The following is a 17,681-nucleotide window of genomic DNA, read 5'->3' on the forward strand; positions in this document are numbered from 1 at the left end:
AGAAGTTCCATTAAGCTTACTGGAGGGACTCACATATTCTAGTTAAATACATATGCAAAGCTTTGAGGGAGCTTAACCTAAATGTTAAGTGTAGTGACAAGTTAGTGTTCAGGATAAATAAATCCAAACGATAAATTGATACTGCATTAAGTAATAGAGCAAAAAATATATGAAATTTGCACACAAAAACACTGCAAACATTAACAAGCATAACCCCCTCTTACGAAGGATATGTGAAAGAATGGAAAGCAACATAAAACATGAAAAGTATGTACATAGCTTAGCATGTAGCTTAATGTAACTTCTGGATAAACTATGTTAATAGAAAAGTTCAATAAATCGAAGGTGCACATTTCACAGAAGTTTATACTAAAGATTTTTATTTACATTTATTTAAAAATTGATATAACTTGTCATATGTCACAACATGATAATACATTATATACTTCTAAAAGGGAATAATACACCATTTAGAAATTTTTCTTTGGAATGTAAATACTTTGTCATCACAATAGTCTAACTGAAGTGGTATTTGTTTGGCAAACCATACAGTGTCAAATTTAATTAAATATTTGCTTGTTAGGTGCCCTAAAAATAGATAGGAAAATTGCCTAAATCAACTGAAATTATACTGTTCTATAAAATGTGAGACAATATGATTTAAATGTATTTTTCCCTTTCAGTTCTCAGAAACATATGGCCATTAATAAAGTTGTGTGGTTTAGATATATAATTTAAATCTCTTAAAAAGTACATAATGTACTATAGTTAAACAAAAAGATAAAACCCACGTTATATTAAAGCCATGCAAGATTTTGGAAACTGGAGGTAAATAACCAAATCATTCTAGGAAGCGGCTCCAGTAATCTGGTTAATCATGTGGTGACTTGCTCACAAGTGTATGCTAACATGCATGAGAAGAGATGGTTATTATCAAAGAAGGGGCTGGTACAGTGTCCTAGACTTTCCCCCAAAAAACTAGAAGTAACAGTAGTTTAATATCAGAATTTTAGTAGGTCTGCCATAATCTAGCAGTTGATACTAGGACACATGAAGACGAGGTGGCAATAGTCATCATGGAGAACAGATACTCATATGTAAAATTTGCACTGTATATGATCTAACACATAACTAGAGAGATAAACTATTTCCTTACAAAGTGCTATAAGAGGACTCATCTGGCCTTTAGAGTTGTGAAATGTCATGTGTGTAGACATAAAAGTACTGTGTCAACAAAAAAAAACAAAACAAAACAAAATTACAAACAAAACCTTTCAGCAGCCCAGTTCTTTAGCTGGTGGGTCTAAATTCCATAAAAAAAGAAAGCTGCTGTTGTCGCTAAAATGCTTTCAAAATAGGCCTAATTCTTATATATTTATAGCTATGCATATGCATTTCTTGTCTGCTGTGAAACAGATCTCAGTAGAAATCAACACTTGCCCTTAGATGCTGTTAAAAAAAAAAGGTCTAATAGAAAAAACACCCTAGAGTCCAGATTCTTACCTTTAAATAAATAAATAAATAAATATTCATCAGACAGGTCTCCATTTCCTAACTCTTGCTCCAGTTGTTTTCCTTTTGCACTGCTTTAGGCTAATGTATGCCTCAGTGACTACCTTCTCTGCCCAGGACTGTCTTTTTGTACATACAGCCTTCTATCCTCTACATAGCTTCTGTACAGGGTCCAAAGCTACGCCTCTCATCATGGCCAGAGTAGCAACAGAGGTTTGGTGGTATTGTCTGTTATGAATAGTGAATTTCTGGTCTTGGAAATGATTTCTGAATCAGTGGTATCCAGAAGCTTTGCTCGTGCTTAGGGCATGACATAGTTGTCTAGGTCAGAGAAATAAACAGAAATTTTAACACCAAATTATTATCTTCTCCCTTAAATTGTAAATGTCTTCTAATACCACTCTCTGTTCTCTGTCTCTTTTGCACACACCTTTATTCTCTTTCCATGCTCCTTCTCTGTTTTTTTTTTTTTTTTTTTTTTTCCATTTCCTTTTATGACTTGTCTTGGACATCTTATAATTTGTTAATTTGATTTTAACAAATGAATGAAGACTACACACTCAGTTTAGAGCTCTCCATGTGTGGGAGTCAATGTAGCACTTGCAGCTAGAAGTAGGAACAATATTCAGAGGGAAAGTCTTATTAACGTTAATGACATCTTTTAGAAATGCAGTATAAAAAATCATGGAACATGATTTTTTTTTTTTTTTTGCACAAACTTTAACGAACATTTAAAGCTTAATCTAAAGACATGGAATTTGTCAGTGTTCCTATTCCCTTTAACACTGTCTGAATACACCCTCGTATACTGGGCTATTTTCAGCTCTTTCTGCCATAACCACAGACACTTATACACAGAGAGTTCACTGACACCTTCTATTTGAGAAGTACAAAATTTATACCTTTTTATGCTTTTCTCCTTTCCAATGGCGTTTTTAAAAAGAAAGTAAAGGGAAAGTTCCATGGATATAAAGACATAAAAATGATTCACCTCCGCCTGACTTTCTGTCCATTTTTCTGAGTTATTATTAGGCCTACGGAAGTCTAGTGACTGCTTTTTCACCTAAACAAAATAATCCAGTTTTCAATTATATTTCTGTTTTGTACTGTTGCAACTTGGGCAGTTTGGCTTCACTACATGTGTATCACTGTTCTACCATTCCTATGCAGAACAAATACAACCCTGCCTGTCTGTCCCAAGTCATTGCAATGCCATCTCTTATTCACCCTGGTGAGCACAGGGCTGGAAAGCATCCTGACTGTTGACTTCACAAAGCTAAACCTAGGAGGCCCTCCCTGCTCACATAAGTGCACGTGCTCCCACATTTTGTTCAGTGCCATCATAAGCGTGGGAGATGCTACCACAGCTGGTTCTGCTACTACATAGGCACTGTACTTCCTTCATCATCAGGGGCTCCCAATCTCCCAAAGATCACACAAAACAACAGAAAAGCATGCTGTTGTAAAAGAACCTAGGATGAATGAGAATGTCACCCATGACCTATAAGAACAATATATTCTGGTTTTAGTATTTTTTTTAATAGTTAGATTTTTCACTATGTAACATTTTAGGTTGTGTTTATTCGCTCAAATTTGTTGAAGTAAATGAATACATTAGTAGAGAGGGAGAAACAATGAGTTCAGTGATTACTTCTCTATTGTATTTTCAAAAAATGAAAAAGTTAATAGGATAGAATGCTTTGCACATTTCTTTTATGGTATTTTAAATACATTCATTAAATGATAAATGTTATTTGAAAAAAAAAATACTAAGGACTTCATAATCCCAAATCTTTCACTGTTCAGTCTAGTAAGTTGAGCTCAAATTGATATTTACCTGTGTTTGTTTCCTTCTTATATAACTTATGTTTACACTAAGCAAATAATCTTCCTATTTCATATAAATTTCCCCTTTGATACAGTTCCAGTAAGTTACACAGGAACCTGATAAAGAGACTTAGCAAAATCCTTTCTGGAGCCTATCCTTTTGTGGTTTGGAAAGAAAGAAGGAGGCTAAGGGGAACTGCTGGAGCTCAGATGAAAAGGTATGAGTCGGTGGCGGCCAAGGGGGAGGATTTTGCTTTCACTAACTGCTGCAGAATTTTAGGTAAGAAAACTGAATAAATATCACCTGGAAAGAAAACAATAATGCATTTTTTGGAACTGTTCTGAAACAGAATACTCAGAAATAGGTTATTGTGCTAGAATGAAGATCTCTCAGGGTTGAAGAATGACTATGCAAGCTCCCAAAGTACCATAAAGCACAGAAAATATGATATCTGATTTTAAGGAATGATTCTCTTATGCATAAGTCCTACTCTTTAATATGCTCTAGATTATGCTGGAAGCTGAATTTCTCCCTCACAGGTCTCACCAACACAGAGGTATACATGTGATAAAAAGGCACCATTTCTTCTCAGATCAAGTCATGCATTCAATGAACTTGGCTAAGCCAAAGGCCAGACTTTTTTGATAATATAAATGGCCTAACTACTTAAACTCTTTAGAACTAGAGAAATTGGAAGAGCAGGACATTTGTTCAGAGGGTCAACTTAAAAGATGCCCTTAAAAGATTTTAAGTTTTCTCAAAACTGAGGGAAACTTTCTTGTTCCATTTTTTTTCCCTCAGATAACTAGGTTCGGTTTATTGGTAGTATATGTAACACTGACTTGAATCAGACCAAGCATAGAATATATGCTTTTTCCTTGGCTGTTCCGAAACTTGTCCTGGTTCTGGCCTGTATAAGAAATGTATTGGTTAAAGATCAAAGTTCCAAAGGAGACCCAATTTTTACACAAAAAATTAAATTGTATTAAATTGTATTCTTAATATGGACTGTGTTGAATCAACATAATGTTTATGTTTTTTTTTTTTTTCACTAAACCTTCCATTATTTGTGTGTGTGTGTGTGTGTGTGTGTGTCATTTAGCTCTTCCTGGATTGGGCTTGTCCAATCCTGAATAAAATGGCTAAGAGTAATTTTTCCTGCTGTATCAGCTATAGTGTATTAGTCACATGAGGCTTACCAGGACCTGCATAGGTCTATACCACTGCTCTTGTACAGAAAATACAATTTTTTAGGCATTATCAGCTAGCTATTGTTTGGCTACTGTCGATATTGCTAAAATCATAATATGGCATCAAGTAGCTTAGTGCAAACAAACCACCCACATGCCTACTCTGCTTTTTGCCAGAGATACATGCAAGGCTACATGGTTAGTAGAATCACACTATCCAATTTAAATGTAGATAGGATTTGTTCATATTGATGAGATCACTACAAGACCTTTTACGTGACTGTGTAATTGCCAAGTGGCTTGTAAATTGGTGCAGTTTAAACATACAGCTTATGTTTATTCTGACAGGGTACAAAGGAACTTGAGCAGTGTAATATACTGTTACAGTACATGAGATGCAGGACTCTAAGTCTTAACTTTAGTAAAGCTGATGCAGAAATAAAACCTATATGTCTTTAAATTTTGGTTTTCTTCACACAAGTCTACATTTCTGTTTTCAAAAATACTTTTGCAATAAAACTTTAATAAAATAAATATTGTGTGTGAGGAGAAAAACTTGAAAAGAAAAGCCATTACCATACAGCTAATTTAGATAGAAAAATGCAAAAAATAAATATAAATATACAGAAAAACTAACACTTTTTTATCAGCTATCCTACATCTTCCTCTCACTCTTAGAAAGTTTTCCATTCAATTATTCTTGAAATGAGTTCTGATTATGTTTCCTATTTTATAGATCACATTTATTTATCGTTATATAGTAGCACCAGGTGAAAATGCTACGATCAAATGAAAGAAATACAGGAGAGATTTCAAATGGACTATGTTAATTACATGCTGTAAAATTTCTATCTTTCAAAGGAAAAATGATTTCCAACTTCCAAAACCTTGCTATTATTAGCATAAAATAAAAAATCCAAGGAAAATGAAATAAAAAATCTTAAAGTTTCAGTGTACTGCTTTTGAATAATGTTATCTACAATTATAAGACAGACAATCTGTTAAATAGAAAAAAGATTTGTTTTACATAAAGCAACAGAGTACAAAAGCACAGCTTTTGTAATTTTGGTAATATTGCAGTTTTACAAACATATTGCATAGTATGTGTAAGAAAATAGTTCCCATCTTTTTATATATTATATACACAAGGAAATCATTAGCATGAAAGTTACAAAACAAAAATGGTTAGCAGACCTTTACTGAGTACTGATTGAAACAATATGACCCTTAACCTTAGATCCAGCTTACATATGCATTACAGTGAATCAGCCGATAGTAATTCCATAGTGTTTTGCTTTTTTTAATTAGACAATGGTTTAGAATCTAAAACAAACAAACAAAAAACAACAAATAATACATGGTGTTAGTTACCAAATATCTTAAACATCCTTCATAAAATTCTTCTAGACATGTGTAGTTCTATCTTCAACCCAGACTTAATAGCCCTCTGTATCTAAAATGTTTTTTAAGTGAATTGCGTTATCCAGTCAAGCCACTGTTTTGCAAGCAAAACAGTATAACTTCAGTTGAAACAAGCAATGTCTTGGCACATTTTGGAATACACGCTCTGCTTTTTTTATGAACAATGAAAGATCCTGGTATGTATGAACAGTAACATAATTACACCATGCTGACAAACAAACAAACAAACAAAACACACACACACACACACACACACAAACAAAACAAACAAACAAAAATAAACCCTGGAAAAAAGTGAAAAATCTACAGCTCAAAATGCTGCACAAATCTAAACTATGTTACAATTTCATGTTGTAATTACAACTTGTCATCTCTTCATTCCAACAGAATTAGTAGAAGCAGCAGTGTCATAGTGTTAGATAAAGTAGAAGTGTCAGTCTTTGGTCTTATCACTTAACCAATGAATGAACTGCATTACAAAACGATACAGCTAACAGTGCTCAGAGAGGTTGGTTGATGTTTTTATTTTTCTTTTTTAAACAAGAAAGAGACAGTATCCTATGACATGGATATCATGATAGTTTTTACAGAAGATAAATCTATTGTATATATTAAATACATGTATTTAATAAGGTCTTTTCATATATTTTGCTGTTGCCATAGAGATAGCTCTGAAAAAGCCAAACAGCTGCAACATCATCTTAGTGGTTCCCAAACAAATATTTGGGTACAAAAAGAAGCTTTATTTGATACATGTATTCATATACTAGAAAGAGCCTCAAAGGGACATTTTTAGCCACTTTTTTTTTTTTTTAAGTGCACCAATATTGATGCTTAAAAACACCTTAAGGTCTTCAATCTTTCTCTACAATTGTCACAACAGAGTGATTTGTTAATGGGGAAACTCTTACCTTAGCCATAAAAAGAAGTGACATCTCTTTTCTGAAATAAGTGATCAAAATTTTCATTCAGATAAGCACTCTAATTAGATACTTCAGCTGGGGCTTAATCATAACCAGAATGTTAGATATTATACATGGACAACAAAGACTGAAATAACTTGGAGACAGGGCCAGGAATCTATGAGGAATGTGTCAAAAAGTATCCAGAAATTTCCTATAGCTCTGTACAGAATGGCCTTTATTTTATGCCTCAGCATTAAAACACCAGCACTGAAATAGTTACGTTTTGGCTCCATGTTTTAACATGGCATTTGTACTGATATCTTCTAGTTTCCCTCCATCTGAAACGACGTGGTTGGACTATGTCACTTTTTGGACCATGCTATGAATCAAAGAGCTCTACTATTGCCAGCTCCAAACACTAAAAAATACCAGATCTGTTTCTCCTTCCACTCAGAAATGATGACACTGCTTATAGATATTTGGTGTTCTGATGTTTGTAGTTCTCTAGATGCACTGAAATCACTTTTCCTATACTCAAAAATCATGTGGGCTAGAAATGTCCTTTAAAATGAAAACCGAGCTTTTCTTTTCCCCTTCTTATAGCTTACAGTAGATTTAAAGTAAAATATAGGTGTTCTGAAACTCACCAAAATATTAAGACATTATGAGAACTGTTTATGTGGTGGACATGTCTATCTATCTCATAGGTTGTTAAGGTTCCTAAATACGCTCTATTTTACTTGCACTAATATTGGTATAATAAATACTACCGAGCAGACTGCAATGATTCCAAGCAAGAAAATCCTGACAGTGCAGAGCTTTGTGGACTTACTGGCTTGGTTTTCTTAAGTCCAAAGTACCATCTGCGCATCTGCTCTGAGTTTTCCTCATACAAAGCAGTAAATTATTTCAGCCTTGTTGTTAACATGAGTTGTTACAAAAGATATGTTTTATTTTTCTACATGACTTGTAGAAATTTGTGGAAAATTTATAAAGCTTGGGTCTATCCAGAAAGAAGGCAGAAACCTTTTTTGACTGTACTACAGGTAAGTTATCATATAAGGTAAAGAGCAAACAAATAAGAATTGCTCAATGGAAAATGCATGACAAATCATGTAGGTTTAGTGGGGAGAAAAAAAAATCTTAGTCTACTTGTGTATGATTTGTAAGAAGGAAAAATGTAATTCACTGAATAGATTAGTCATTATACTCTGTTCATCACTGAAGCAACCAGTGTCTGTAGGTGTGCACAGATAATGAATACATGTAGGTATATCCTCATACAGATCTATATATTGTACACCTGGAATATGATTGATCCTTTTTTTCTTGTGCTCTTGCACCAAAGGCATCTATTTCCTTATAGTTTTAAGGGTATATTGTATGGATACACTTTCAAATGTCTTATTATTACCACTGTCATTTGTATCTGTTTCTGTCCCTCTTACTAAGAATCCCCAGGCTTCTAATACATTTTCTTGAAATATTTTCTAATACTGTTTTTTTTCCCAGTGAAATAATACAATTCTCAAAGAAATAATGAATTATTTCCTAATAGCCTTCTTCTGAAGAGAGAAATTATTATTATTATTATTATTTATTATTATTATTATTATTTTATCTGGTAGAAACAGCAAGTAGAGTATTCTCGCTACAGAGTGAAATTCACACCTCTGAACAGGCCCAATGGAAAGGCAAGCACCAGTCAAGCCGTGGACACGTCTTGTGCTGGTCTTCTGCACAGGAGTGAATTTCACCTGAAGTGAGAACAAAATCAACCTGATGAGGTGGTAATAAAATAGAAAGGTAATCACAGTATTAGTTTGCTCTTTTTCTTTTTTCTCAAAAGAAAAAAAAAAAAGCTGTGTAGAAATACCCACCTTGCACTGTTTGCCCTGACTTCAGAGTTACCTTGCAAAAGCTGTCATTACATTGATGGTCTTACATACAGAAGCCTCTAAAGCTACATGGTAGATGACGTATTTTAAAGAATAGTATTAAAAAGCACACTTACCTTATGTAATCAAGCCATCTTCCACAATGGGAAACATTTTTATACTGTTTTACATTCCTGGGTTCTGCAAGTTTCAAGATACTCTTGTTAATCAATGTTGTGATAAGCCTACTAGCAGCATACCAAAGCTTTCTTGTAAGATTTCAATTACCAAACAAACTAAACAAGTATGAACATTGATACAAGAAAGAAATCCCACATCAAACTTGTCAGAAAAGGAAGTCAGCAGTGAGCTCAGAGTGCAAATGGGGCTGCATAATTTAAACTCAGACCTGATGAAGTCAGCATAATGTCAATGTACTTTTTAATACTGAATGTCATTTAATGCGTGTTTATATATATTTATTACTATTACTTTGAAAACCTTAGCAGCAGATGGTAAACAAAAGAGAATAATGAATATGAATGTGGTACCAGTTGTTAGTGCACTGCTTCTCAGCTTTACACACTGCATTAGTACTAATGTTTGTACTGTGTTCAAACGGCAGCAGTTAGACATAGGTAGAAAATGGAAAAGATGTACCTTTGAAGACTTTTTTTTTTGCATTTGCCAATTATAATTACCTTGTGAAGAGCAACACACTGATCAAAAACCACATCAACAGTATTTCCTTCTTTACCCTGTTCTTTTCCAGAAACTGTATGTTCTACTGAAAGCAATCACTTCACATGCAGTTGCCACAAAATTAATATGTAAGGCCATTCAGATCTGACAAACAAGAGCAGGTGTCTTTTTAACTCTGAAAGGTAATATTGCTGAGCACTTCCAAAATTTACCTAGTGTACAAAACCCTAGACTTAGTAGACAAAGAGTAACAACACACTTTTAAAGAAACCAAACTCACGGAGGGATTCTGTCTCTTTTTGTGTTAAAAACCATTTACTGAATTTAATTGTTTAGTAAAGCAAGCATCACACAATGCTTCAAAATTTTAAAATTCAGGGATAAAAGTTTACATCCAAAAAGATGAATGGAAAATTGTGCTTTCAGACAGTAAAGTTATTTATCATACAGGGGTAACCAATTCATTTCACCATCAGATTCTGGGCAAATTCGTTTATGTACTGTATATATATATGTGCAGTTCATATCCAGGTCCTGCAAAAATCTAAAACTATGTGCTTCACTTCATGTAGCAAAGGCACCTGTATTATTCTCCCTTTTGGACAAAAGGTGATATTATGTTCCAGGTTTCCTGATGAAGAATACATTGATTTCTGAATATCTCACTCCCATCTCTACGTTGAGTGGTAACACAAACCACAAGAGAAGGCAGCGCTGTATTCCTGCTTACACTGGAAGAAGTTGCTCTGCAGGCCATTTGAAGCGTCGAACTTGTCACAAGGGAAACCGAGCAGAACTGTGAAGCAGAGGGGTAGTAACAAAAGGCTATTCTGGTGTGAGGAGAAATTGGAGTCCTTCTAGCTCCACAAGCAGATGTTGCTACTGGATTGACATGTGGAGCCTGCTCCTGCTGGGGACAGATAAAGTTTACCATTGGGGCAGGCGCAGAGCTCATAGATAGTCTGGCGAGGAGCTGAAGAGCTAGGTGAAGAGGAGGAAAAGGAGCCCACTGGTAGATTTCCCAGGCGAATAGTATCTGCATTTAAAAATATCTACAAGAGGAAAGAAAAGAAAGGAATAAGTAAATTTCTGTCAGCGTCATGACATATATTTTAAAGAATTTACTTTGAGGCAGGGTCACAGCATTTTACAAATACATAAGCTGTCAATATTTGTTGTTTTTCAACAGTGTAGTTGTATACACATTAATACTCATTACTTCGGTATATGCAAATATTTCACCCAACATGTTTATTCAGATACAAGTAGTGTCATACAAAACCATTTAGAAAATATTCTTGAACAGGTTAAATTCTCACTTGTGCATTTTATGATTAAAATTTATTCATTCATGGCAGTAGCACATCCTTGCTCTGGAAGAGTTTGTATTTTAGTAAGTGTGAAGTGATATTAAAGCACATTCCCCAGTGTGTTCTTGTAAGCAGCAGGAAATATGTGCTGAACTGTGCTAAACTGTAGGGGCTTAACAATAGCTACATTCTGAGAATAATTAAATAAGGGTGCAGAGTCATACACACAAAATAAAGAGCTTATTTGACCTAAATTAGGAGGAAAAAAGATTTCAGGTTAAAGTCTTATTAAGAAGGTCATCAAGCTATTCCCATTTGTTTCTGAACATTGCATATGATTAAAAAATGTTGTTGCTGTTTTTTTTTTTTAATCTCCTTCCATTGGAAATAACAAGAGACAGTATTAAACTGTAAACACCAGTAATTTTCATCTATCTGTATTGTGTTCTGTAATATTTACACATATGTTACATTTTCAGGGTCTTGAACAAACATCATTATGAAATCAGATAAGTAAAGCACAAAAAATGCATGTTCTCCACTGGCACAAACACATAAGCTTCCAGCTGCTTAGAGTTCATTTTTTATTTATGGAAGGAGTAAATGAGAGCCAAAGTCAGATCAGTCATTACCTCAGGTACAGACTATGAACCAAAATAAAATGGCTTTAAGCCTGCATATAACAGTATGAAACAGGAAAAGGTGAATTGCTTAAATATTGCTACTGATTTTATAAGGTGTTGAAAATCAACAAAGCCAACTTGACACCATTATATCACACTGTTGGCAGTGCATGTGAAGAACCTGAAACGATATGACATGCATTGCTGTTTCCAACAGGAAACAAACATTATTTTATAACAAAACCAGTGGTATATGGCAGGAAAACATTGCAGAAGCATTACTGAACCCCTGCTGGAGAGAAGTGAAGGACAGCAGGCTGGGAACAATTTGAGGAGAGGAAACTGGATAAAATCCTACAGAATGACTGGTGCACACTCATGTTACCATTCACAGCAGAAGCACTGTAAATGACAAGCTCAAAGTAGCTGAAAACAATATAAACTCCTTCAAGGCCTCCTGCCCCCAGAGGAAGATGCTGTCATTGCTGGGAATTTACACTAGAAGGAAGAATCTATGAGGCTCAGGTGACAACTGCTTGGCATGATGCCTTTCTTAATTCTTATCCTGACTGACAGAGGAATTGATTACAATACTGAAGTACAGCAAATTGATATATTTGTTCTGTAATTTATATGACTGAGGAATGCATACACTCACTGTTGTTTTTAAAGTCCAATTTCATAAACCTGAAATAATTAGGAGCCAAAAAGCCCAGCAGAAATAATTTAGATGGAAGAACTGTGGACAGCGTTGGGAACAATTTAATATTGTCCTACTGGAATTATAACCCAGAAGAAGATTGCTATGAAGAACATTCAGCTCTGCTAGGAGCAAATGTGAAAGTAACTATAGCAAGCGTAATAAGAAAATAACAGATGGGCAAAACAAAGAATTTGAAAGCAAACGAGAAGCTAGGAATTGGTAAAATGTGACAAAGAAACAAAAGACATAATTATCAGTCAAGTGGAGTTACAGAAAATAAAAAGTACTCTTTCAATTCTCATACCAGGAATAAAAGAAATGTTAACAAGTCCACTATTATCATAGCAATAGCGGAGTTATCAAGAGTATTGAATAAAAACCCAGTAACACTCTTCGGTGTAAGCTCAGTGTAAGTATAAGCATATCTTTTATACTGAATAGTGTTCAGAGCATAGTTCTGTACTTGGAGAAAGACCAAACACTGATGTCAGAACACGATAAAATACTTTCAAATTCAACAGTAACTCAAACAGATATTAAACAGGAGCCAGTAATGGCATATACTTTTTATCAGCAGCTTTTGATCTTGAGTAGCCTTTTGGACTTTTAACATTGATTTGCAGTAAGCTCTAATATACTTAGAATATCACGGAAGGCAAGCAAAAGATTATTATTATTAATTTTTTTTTGTGAAGTGAAAAAAGAAAAAAACCAAGATATTAGAACATTATATATGTGATAACATGGTGCTTGAGGAATATATAAATCTAAATTAAATGATTTCTAAAAGACGTGTCTTGATTCAAATGAATTTATTCACAAAAAAAAAAAAGAAAAGGGAGAGGACGTTATGCCAGAGAACAGGCTAGAAGATCAAAATCTTTCAGTCACTTTGAACTTTATTATCTTTTATTCTATGAACTCATTAATCTTATATGTTTTCTTACATCAGGACAGCTACAATTCTGCAACCCCTAATTACAGATGTTCTGTACTGTACTGCTCTAAGGCTTTAATCCAGTGGACCTTGCTCCATTGTGCATTACAATACAATGCTCAGTTATTTTGCTCCTTAATTTAAATTATATTTTCAAGCATAGCTGTGCATGCATTTCTATTGGTGCTTTCAAATTACACACTGTGATACAGATGAAATTCAGATTTTTCTGCTGCCATAATCTTGAGTGGTATCTCAAAGATCTTGTCCCAGCAAGCATCCCACAACATCTGGGGTACAGTATCTGAGAGAAACTGATGTGACTTCTTGTGAGGGTGTATCTGCTGCAGTGAGTCTGACAAGCCCCGTGCCTTTGCAGAAACCTGGGAAGGCTGTGCAATTTAAACAGACTCCTATAGCAAATCGCTGGGAAAGCCCAAGATGAAGAGGGTTAATAAAGGTGGCTAAAAGGCAGCATTAAAACCTACTGTGTACATATGCAGTCAAGGTTAAAAGGTCAATGTTAAAGGACTAAATTTACAGATAAAAGACTAAAATAAAAGACTAAATTTACATAAAAGACTAAATTTGCAGATGCGACATTGCTATCTATTAGTTAAGCAGGGATCCAAATATTTCAGCATAGAAGCCCACTATATAAGGAATTTCAGATGTCCATGTTTGAGGATATAGCCTCTCCCCTTCTATCTTTTGCTAAAAACTGAAATTCATGGATGAAATATCTTCCAACATCAAAAAAACTTATGCTACATACCCTTTTCTGCCCGCTGTTATGAGGTGTTTGAAGAGAAGGGAAGTGGCAAGACAAAAAAATGATGAGTGTTACGTTCCCAGGGAACACTGTTGCTAGTAGCTAAGGGAAGTGCCTATATACATGGTGTTTCTCTAATCTTTTGTGTTGTGAAAGGTACGAGATAAGCTATATAATACTTCATATACATCAAGGCTATGCCAACCCGTCATGCTCTTCCTGAGACTCTCACACCTCAGCAGATAAATATGAAAGGATAAAACCAAAACTTTTATCCATTCTTGAAACATTGTGGGAGACTGATTGAGAAAGTACAAAATGGAAAAGGCAGCAGCTATTCTGAGAAATGCTGTTTCATATTAGAAAGCTGAGCATTTAGCAGGATCATTCCCCCTGTATACTTTAGTTTTAGAAATCCTAAATCCCTGCTTTATTTTGTGTATCTTAAGAATGAGAAAAAGATGTTAGTTATTATACTTGTTTTAAATAGACCTGATTTCTGATTAACTAAAATAGTGAACGGAATAAGGCTATAGTGTGTGTGAAAGGAATGGAAAAACTGTACTCTTTTTACATGTATTTTATGCTATCTAATATGGATCTTGAGGAATTTCATCTTGCACATTTTACACACAGGCTTTGATTTTCATCAGGCCTGTAGCAGTAATGTATGAGAGAAACAAAGATGTTGAGAAAGAAGCAGAAGAATGAACCTATTTATTTCTATTTCTAAGGAAGTTAGAATGAAATATTCATTAGATTATTTTAGTATTTCCTGTTCTGTATTTTGGAAAAAGAGTTGACAGTTGTAGCAAGGTATCAAGATGTATTATATGAAATGGCAACGGATGTACAACTGTTTGGTTTCTCTACTTAGAATGCTTGCAATCAGTAATTTCTACAGATTAGCAGAAGCCTCTGCAATGATAGTGCTATTGACTGGCAGATATGAACATGTAAAAGACTGTAAGCATATGTATCTTCAAAGAAATGTCAAAGACTAACTAACTAACCTGGCAAATCTACTTAGCCCTAGCCTGTGCCTTGTGCAAGTGTTTAGAACTTCAAAGGTGACTGTGATATTTATTAACTGAGATTTGGAAGTCATCTGCTCATCAGGCTGTGCTGTTAACCTATCTGAACAATGACAAGGAGAAGGACAGGAAGACAAGTCAGAAAATATAAATATCTACCAAAAAAATAAAAATAAAATAATTGAAGGAGAGACCTTTCAGCAGGCATGATATAGGCATGAGGTAAAGAATCCAATATTCATACAAGCCACATCTTATAAAAGTTCTCCACTGGGTCCTTGACTATATCATCGAATCATAAAGGTTGGAAAAGACCTTTAAGATCATCTGGTCCAACTGTCCCCCTGCCACCAATATTACCCACAAAGACATGTCTCTAAATACCACATCCAACCCTTTCTTAAACATCCCAGGGGACAGTGACTCCACCACCTCCCTGGGCAACCCATTCCAATGCGTGACTACTCTTTCTGAGAAGAAATGTCCTCTAATTTCCAACCTAAACCTCCCCTGGTGCAACTTGAGGCCATTCTCTCTAGTCCTATTGCTAGTTACCTGTGAGAAGAGGCCAACCCCCAGCTCCCCACAACTTCCTTTCAGGTAGTTGTAGAGAGCAATAAGGCCTCCCCTGAGCCTCCTCTTCTCCAGACTAAACAACCCCAGTTCCCTCAGCTGCTCCTCATAGCAGTTGTGTTCCAGGCCCTTCACCAGCTTCGTAGCCCTTCTCTGGACACGCTCCAGGGCCTCAATGTCCTTCTTGTCTTGAGGGGCCCAAAACTGAACACTGTCCTTGAGGTGCGGCCTCACCAGAGCAGAGGACGGGGGAACAATCACCTCCCTGGTCCTCACCTCACAATACAGGAGGTCCCATCCTCACAATAGAGGAGATGATAGCTTAAGTACACCCAAATTAAAGAGCTAGGATTTATAAATACTGAAAAAAATTCTGTATTTAAGTATGGTCAGACTAGACAGATAATGTTAGAGAGCTGCAAGGCATACTGAGAGCTAGTGTGGGTAAGAAATGGCAGAAAACAGGGGGAAATGTGAAAGAAGGAAAGCTGACAGGTTGGTGTTCATCATCCAGTATGAAGAGACAGTGCAATAAGATCTCACTACATAAACCATTTGGATTCTATTAGGCTCTTCAGAATTAATTTGAATTACAACAACGCAAGATTTTTGTCTAGTCTTTTTGCTCTTCTGCATATGCTATTGGAAGCATACATAGAAATATGATTATATAGATTGGGTCACTAGACTCCTAACTACTTATTTTTCATTTGCTGATATGTTTTCAAATTCAAGCTGAAGATGAAGTGCAGGATAAACTGCAGTACTTTAGTTCGTATTGGCCATTTGTTCTAGTAGTTACCTGTGCTTTTGACATTTGTTTAAAAATAATTCACCTAAAGTACCTTCCATTAAATCTGAAAGAGAACTTTGAGAAAAAGAAACAAGTATTATTTTTAATGGAAAATTAAAATATTAACTTGATAGCATATATACTGTTAAGTCTAAACATATGCTGGCACAATATCTGGAACCATATATTAACAATGAACTGTCTTAACAATTAATTCTATTATGGAACAGGTAAACACTGAAATGAATGTGATGACTACTATGACTACTATGTGATGAAACTGGATGTACTAAATATTCAGAGAAGGCCAAAAGATCTAGTACAATCCATTTATTGAAAATGCATTCTCTACAGAAGTATGATCAGTTGACCAGAAGACCAAGTAGAGCTTTAGGCCAAAGTGTGGTCTGGTGTAGTGAATGTTCTCTGTCTCAAGATTATACATGACACACCTCGACAGAGCCATCTTTTGTTAACGCTGCTCCAGTTCCCTACTTGATAGTATTCCTGGAATCACTGCCAACCGCAAGTGATTTGAAAACTAATGTATATATATGTTAAATGTACTATTGTATAATAGCTGCTCTGAGAATGGAAGAATTTATGTTTTGCATATATTGCATCATTTGAGTTATAACTCCACTGCAATTTATATTGGTGACTACAGAAGCAGAAACTTTCCAGTATATTTATTCTTTCAATTTCAAGGGTGATTAAATGGGGTTGTTGTGAATGGTGACCAGTAGAAGTTTACAAGCTCCAGCACTTATGGTATGTCAATGATTGTCTCATACGCAACAATTCCCAGAATCAAAATCTAAAGGATGTTAGAAGTCTTTGCAATTTCATTAAATGTGACTTCTATATGATTTATGTGGGACAGATGTGACTTCTTTGTGACAAAGCAGAAAGAGAAAGACATGTATTTGGAATATTTGTGCTCAGTTTAATGAGTACAAAATCTTATTAATTAATTACCATGCAAATCAGAACTAGATTAAAATGTGATATTCATGGGAAAATGTTTCATTTATAAAATAAATTATTCATTGTTACTTTTTCACTTTCTAATAAAATTGCTTGTGGTGTTGGTCTTCTAAATTTGCTTGTGGACAAGCAGTTCAAAATGGGTGATGTTAATTAAAACACATTTGGTTTTGTAGTTTCAGAACATTTTGATTATAGATTTCAACATGAAGTTTTTTACTGCAAATTTACTTAAACATAAAAAGCTTTTAAATATTGTTTAAAAATAACATGCCATTTTAATATTTTTAAATACCTGTCAAAATAGCTTTATAGAAGTCTTGAAACCCTTCTTTCCATAGAAATTAATTATTAAAAAAATCAGAGAATTTTCTTTTCATTTTCACTAATCATCTTCCTTGCAGACAGCTGTCACAAGTTAACTGGTTAATACTAACAAAAAAAGGACTTTGAAAACAAAATGCAGCACAATTGCTAGACATTTTTATGAATTAACTGGATCTTCAAGCTCTA

General features: G+C 34.8%; 1 protein-coding gene across 3 annotated transcripts in view; it reads right to left on the reverse strand.

Annotated features, from left to right (window-relative positions):
• The window catches only part of SGCZ (sarcoglycan zeta), a 470,225-nt gene that overhangs the window by 18,229 nt on the left and 434,315 nt on the right, over positions 1–17,681 (reverse strand). The window contains exons 10-12 of one of the 3 annotated variants that reach the window (XM_083833160.1): positions 10,167–10,488; positions 8,872–8,935; positions 421–5,853 (exon numbers count right to left, since the gene is read on the reverse strand). In XM_083833160.1, the coding sequence (XP_083689286.1) occupies positions 10,294–10,488 (195 nt within the window). In that variant the 3' untranslated portion in view covers positions 421–5,853; positions 8,872–8,935; positions 10,167–10,293. Of the gene's footprint in view, positions 1–420; positions 5,854–8,871; positions 10,489–17,681 lie in introns of those variants that run through there. The other 2 variants (XM_083833161.1, XM_083833159.1) reach the window with 2 other exon arrangements.

Source organism: Anser anser (assembly GCF_964211835.1).
Source record: "Anser anser genome assembly, chromosome: 4".
Lineage (NCBI taxonomy): Eukaryota > Metazoa > Chordata > Aves > Anseriformes > Anatidae > Anser > Anser anser.